Source organism: Abramis brama, assembly GCF_963993115.1.
Source record: "Abramis brama genome assembly, chromosome: 16".
Lineage (NCBI taxonomy): Eukaryota > Metazoa > Chordata > Actinopteri > Cypriniformes > Leuciscidae > Abramis > Abramis brama.
In genome coordinates this window covers 16,768,726-16,774,933 of record NC_139978.1, presented here as the reverse complement: position 1 = coordinate 16,774,933, position 6,208 = coordinate 16,768,726, and the positions used below count along the sequence as shown (strand labels likewise).

At 39.8% G+C, this 6,208-nt stretch overlaps 1 protein-coding gene across 1 annotated transcript; it reads right to left on the bottom strand.

Moving 5' to 3' along the window:
• Positions 1–83: 83 nt before the first annotated feature.
• Positions 84–2,996, bottom strand: crybb2 (crystallin, beta B2). Its single transcript, XM_084087907.1, has 6 exons — positions 2,714–2,996; positions 2,420–2,507; positions 2,206–2,324; positions 1,071–1,203; positions 522–664; positions 84–400 (listed from the first exon to the last, which is right to left on the bottom strand). The coding sequence occupies exons 2-6, from the start codon at positions 2,480–2,482 to the stop codon at positions 232–234; spliced, it is 627 nt and encodes a 208-aa protein (XP_083944033.1). The 5' UTR covers positions 2,483–2,507; positions 2,714–2,996; the 3' UTR covers positions 84–231.
• Positions 2,997–6,208: the final 3,212 nt, after the last annotated feature.

Below are 6,208 nucleotides of genomic sequence, written 5' to 3'. Positions count from 1 at the left end.
TAATTATAAATCCAATCAATCAAAAAGTCCAATCCACTTACAAAACAGTACGAATGATGAAATAAAAGCTCAGAAACATTCATAACGCAAAATCACTTATTTATTTCTCAGCAGTAGCAAATGGAATCACTGACACAATTGAAAAGGTCAAAGATAAGCATTCAAAAGTGAAGAGTGGGGACAGGAGGGGATGTTTCAGAAGCTTGGGGGGTTAAGGGGATTGCTGGGAACTTAGTTAGAGGATTGAAATGCCCCTCTTGGGTGATATTGCATGTCACGGATGCGCCTCACAGATTGGATCTGAGGAAGCAGGGCCCCAAACTCAGAGCACTCCTTAAACTCTCCTTTCTCAAACAAATACTGGTAGCCTCTGTATCCCGGGTACTGATAGCCCACCCAGCTGTAATGGAGATTAAAACAAGAAGTGAAGCAAAACTGTTATTATACAGGAGGACATGGAGAGTATCAGAGGATGTGAGATTAATGTATCATGTCAGCGATATTTTTAGGTTTTTACTCACGTGCCACTCTGCACACGAACTGAAGAGACTTTCTCATGGTATCCATGAGCGTGGAAGCTGGGGACATCATCATCTACGATCTCAATCTTCTTCCCAGCAAAGTTTGGGTTCTCGTAGAGTACGATCTTGTGTTCCTGGCTGTCCTGTGGGGACATAAGAAGTGTAGAAAAGTATATTGAAAGAACCCCTTTGGGACAAATCAATATACACATTTGGACATGCTTGACTGAAATGATGAAACTGTGATCATAAAAATCGTTTGATCTAAAGATGAATATGTAGATAAAGATATATATAGGCAGCAACTCATTTTATAGGATGTACCTCAAGGACATGTAGAACCTAAAATGTTACTTAGCTTTGACTTAATATCACATAATTTAACATAATTTATCAACAATTTGTTTTTCATAGGTTTTACAATGACCTTATTGTTATTCTAAAATGTGTAATATACTTATAATGAAGAATAAGTGTGCAAAATGTTGACTGGTTACTGTATATACAGGACAATGACATTTCATAACCCTACAGCTATTTATTAGTTACCACTTTAATGGGGCGGAAGGCGACGATGCAGTCACTGCGTCTGCTGTTGGTCCAGGCGTCCCAGCGAGGATACTCACCCTTCTCAAACACATACTGTTCCCCCTTACAGCCGGGCTGCTCATATCCCACCCACCTAGAACAAAAAGTGAACTTCTTTGTCATGATTTCTCGCTCAGTCATTTGAAAATTTCCCAGTGCTAATTTAACAGCACTGGGACATTTTACCCTTTGTATCACTCCGCTTGTCTGTGTTTGTAGCGTTTCAGAAAAGACTCTGTGAGCGATAATGAGTTGTTCCATGATGTCTGGGACCCAAAACCAGCCCATTGGCCAATCAAAATGGTTCCAATGATAGTTTAAACTAATCCAAATACCACAACCAACAAAATATGCCAATCTTATACCTAACCTAAATATTTTACAGTCACAATTACTATAAAATCTATGTATAGTAGTAATCATAAATAAATGATCTTACCTTAAGACTGACATTCTTTGGTGGGGTTGGTAATTCTTTATTTATTTATTTTTTTCTCGAAAATAAACTATTGTTTAGTGTGTAATCTAAACTAAACATTTCAAGATATTGAAAATTATTCCATAAATAACATGATAGTTTTGTTTTTTTGTTTTTGTTTACTAGCACCAATCCAGATTTGCCTAAATCTGTTACCAGTGCTACTCCCTCACAAAACCCACCTGGCATATCATCTAAAGAATTTTATAATTGTTAGAATATAAGTTGTTTTCAATACAAGTATTTCTGTCAAATATAGTGTATGCAATATGTCAAGCCCAATTTCGCGGTAAAACGGCAATGTCTTCTCTTAACTCCAGGACCAGGACCGTTTTCTCTAGTGAAACTGAAAAACCAAAGTGGAATATTTGAGCTGTTGCTTCGGTCCACATATTTAGTTCTAGTCCATGTGTTGCATGGTACCAAGTGAAGCTTGAAGCTGTCTCTTCGTTTGAATTCATTTCCCTTGGTAGCGGAACAAAATAACCATTCAAACTGAACTTTTATGTTGTTCCTGTGTTTAAAACGTCAGTTACTCAATATTAACTTCTTGTTAATTGAATTTAATGCAATATTGCATTTGCATTCAGCTGTTTTTCTTCTCACACACAAACTTACGGTCCACACAGCACCAGTATTGAGCCCACTTTCTCCACGTCCGCCTCCTCGAGGTTGTTACAGGGCCCAGTCAGCTCATGACAGCGTCCTTGAAAGTTTTCCTGTTCGTAGACCACCAACTTTGAAGGAAGAGAGAGTATAAATGAAGATAAGTAGGAATAACAGATAAGTAACATACACCACAGGTACTCTGAGTCTGACGGCGTGTTTGTACCTTGAAGGCACTGGCAACTGGTTGTTTTTGCTTGGTTGCAGGGTTCAGGTGATCAGTTGCCATAGTGAACCAGGATGGGTGTGATGAGCTTTGTTTCAGAAATCAAATTAGGAATAGAGTAGGAAGCAAGCAATAATTATTAGTGTCGAGTGTAGATGACTGAATATTGCAAAAGCATTACAGTCTGCATGAATGACATGGCTGAGTTATATTCCATACTTAAATAGATAAAACGGTGGAGATGAAAATAACACAATAACAATAATAAAGCAAGCAATAATATGTATGTCTTACCAGCTCCGGGGTGTGTCAGTCGCTGTGTGGTGGCATCAGCGGCTCAATATATATCGGAAGCTCAGGGGCGGAAACACTGCCAAACATATCTCTCTCCAGAACACGCTCATAGTCTGGACCTAATAGGCTGACCGGCTGGCACTGGGAGGGCTGAAGAAGTGCCAGCCAAACATCCTAACCCTCGCCATACTACCCTCCCTTTTCTTTTGATACCCCACAAAGTTATTTCATTAGTTGTCAGTTTTCGCCCAGCCACGCTTTGTTCCATATCCCATGATTCAGCACAACCTGTGCCAAGAGTCGAGGACCTACAACCAAGAGTGTCAGACTCTGGATGTGGAACTGAAAGAGAGGCAGCTATTAGATTCTAAATGCATCTTTGCTATTTAGAATTACTGTGAAATTTCTCAGCTTAGTTTGTCACTAAATGTGTTTCAGGTAATATAATACATATATATTTGTATCTATGGCGTATTGTTTGAGTCCAACTTGCTGTTAACATAAATGCAAGTCTATTTAAATAGACAAATATCCCAGTGGAAGCTTATACAGGCCTTTACTGCAAAGGCTTTATAGCAGGGGGCTGGGGCCCACTAGGGCACCTCAGAAAACTGCTAAATGGGCCTCAGTTTAATGGTACTGGAGGAGAGCAGGTATGAATTTAGGTGTGGGAGTTTATTCAGGAACACAAATCAACAAGGCTTTTGCAACACAGTCTCGTTAGCCAGCCTTTTGCAGTCCTTAAATATGAGGCAAAAATTAAATTCAGGAATGTATTCACTGACACAGTTCAGAATCAAACATCAACTTAACTAGAAGTCCATTCAGAGAATAATCCATTCATGATTACAAGGAAGATTAGTCCATACTCATTGAGCAAGGTAAGTATCCCTTACTATGTGTCCAAAATCGGCACCTATTCCTTCAAATAGGGCACTATTTGAGGGGACAGCCATTTGTTGTGTGGGGACACTCATTTAATACCACAATGCACCGCAATAACGAGTGTACAACCGATGTACGATCAATGGCTAGAGAATACCCATATTGCACTGTGAGAGTCACGCGCTGTAAGTCCTGCCCAATCGGTCCAACGACAGTTTCCGATAAGCGGGTGATGTTTCTGTCTTTTCATCATGGCAAAGTAATTTAATTCCAATTAAACTTTTATCTGACTCCATTTTATCACAATCTCAAATTTAGGTTAGAATGCCAATTGGTTATTGATCATTTATATAATAGTTTAGTGACACATTTGATTATTCTATTTAACTCTTTACTCTTATTATCCTCATTCATTCGGGTGGAAAAGTCGCACAGGGTCCTCGCACCCGCCGTTAATGCGGGCCCACAATCACAAACTAGAGTTTTTGGTCACTAAACAGAGGTAATTGGCTAATATCTTAGGCGGTTGCATTCACGCTTACTCAGTCTAAGATATTTTGTATAGCCCCCTGTGGTCAGTATACACTTGAATTAAAGTAACGTTTACTTTAGATATAAGCCAACCAATATACTTCTCTGATAGTAGCTTTGGTTTGGTCATGCCATGGTAATAATCCAGCAAACTCACTCTTCCACAAAAGGTCTGTGAACCATCCCCAAAAACTGCAACTAACATCCGAAATGCAGCTAACACCGGGCCTACAGGACACATGAAGACTAATAAGGTTTATGACCCAAAGGAATTTTAGAGAGAGGTTGAACTCTCACTTAATTCTTGTTGAAAAGGACAGATTAAACCCATATATTCTAAATATAACCACTTAGGAAATGTATAAACATGTATACAATTTCCCCATCTCAGGAGTGTCCTTTTATAGGGATATAGATATAACTTTTCTATGTATTAATTCAAACTCTTTTAATGTTTCAGAATTGTATACTATGGTTAACTATATCACATGTGTAGTGTGTTTGGTATCTATGAACTCCAGTTTTCATTCCCTATTTGTTAATTTACATTACATTTGGCTAACTCTGTGACACATTAGTGTGACACAAGATATAAGAATCTTGAAGGTTCTTCTCTTAAACACCCAATCAAATTATATATGCAAATGCCCTGCTAGAGGACAAAGGGTCGTAAAATTTCCGTCCAAAGGAACAACTTCTTACTGGCTCACATACCTCCAGAGGGTGTGACATCTTCACACTTTAAAAGATCACTGATCATAAGATCAACAGTTTTTTCCGCCCTCCTACTTCTGCTCAATTTTCATTTTCCTTCAGTACGTCATCTGGGTTTGCGGTATATTCTTGTTTTTTTTCCTGCCAAATTTTTGGCGCTCCAATCAGCGAACAGAGGGAGTGGCTGAGAACGATGACGTTGAGGTCGTGGGCTAGTTTGGCCCTGTCCCAAATGGCGCACTTCATGTGGACTTTCGGTCTCGTGGACTTAAATTGCGCGTGCTCGCTGAGTCTACGAGTCCGTAGGCCGTCCCATTCAGCATTTTAACGCTCTGAAGTGCGCCCCCTTTGTACCCTTGAAGCGGTCTTCCGCGAAGCCCGCATAGATGCAGGCTCCACACACTTTAACTACCCAGGAATCCTTGCAAAAGGCCAATCAGACAACGGATGGGAGGAGATTTCGCTCACGGACAATTGTTGACATGGCTGAGAAGAAAATATTACGGTTTTTATGACCTAGATGTACATTTTACCAGTTGTTACCTACAGTTTATATAAACATTATGGTCATCGACCAGTGGTTGATGTCTCAAACATAATAATAGCGCGTTGAATAATACGATCGCATTATGATTCATTAAATAAATAGAACCAAATGTCAGGGCTTTACTGAGTCATATGTAAACATAGTATGAATATTGAAACCCGTAAATTCATCTGAATTGTAAAAATTGTAATCTTAGTTCAAATGGAACATTATGTATTATTATGTACAACTGTATACATCATTCAAATAAGCATGATGTATCTATTGTCTAATGCCCAGGTGGCATGCATAATATCAAAATATAAAATTAGGCTGTGTAGTTGACATGGAGATAAGACGTTGGAGCACAAAAATGTGATTTCTCCTGTCCAACAACAACCAGACCGTTATTTCCGGCGTGACGATCGAGTCTGTCCCAAAAATACCTCTCAATGCACCCTCGTGGACTCGCGCCAAGGGCCCTATACTGTAGGTCTGCACTACATGACGTCACCAAAGTGTGGACTCTGAGGAAGTCCACAAGTCCGGAGTGTGCCATTTGGGACAGGGCCTTTGAGTTGTAGGGTTACGTCACGACCAAACGTTAGCGATTGGTTATGGCAGATCCATAGTGGCTCTGGGCAGATCCAATAGTTTTAAACTTCAACAGAGTACCCGCCTTCAAGGAAGTTAGCGTTTGTCAATGGAGAGTGGCCAGACTCTCTGTACAAATGAAATGTACGAGAGTCTGGTAGGACCAGGCTAAGTTTTTTCCCCGATTCTGAGAAATTCTGACATGAAGATGATGCTGATCTAGAAATCTACTAAGGACCCCTAAG

Excerpts from the sequence above, each read along its gene's own strand:
- crybb2 (XM_084087907.1), bottom strand. The coding sequence starts at position 2,482 with ATGGCAACTGATCACCTGAACCCTGCAACCAAGCAAAAACAACCAGTT. Across the intron at positions 2,325-2,419 it reads CAGTTGCCAGTGCCTTCAAG|TTGGTGGTCTACGAACAGGA; the intron begins GTACAAACACGC and ends CTTCCTTCAAAG. Across the intron at positions 401-521 it reads GTTCGTGTGCAGAGTGGCAC|CTGGGTGGGCTATCAGTACC; the intron begins GTGAGTAAAAAC and ends TCTCCATTACAG.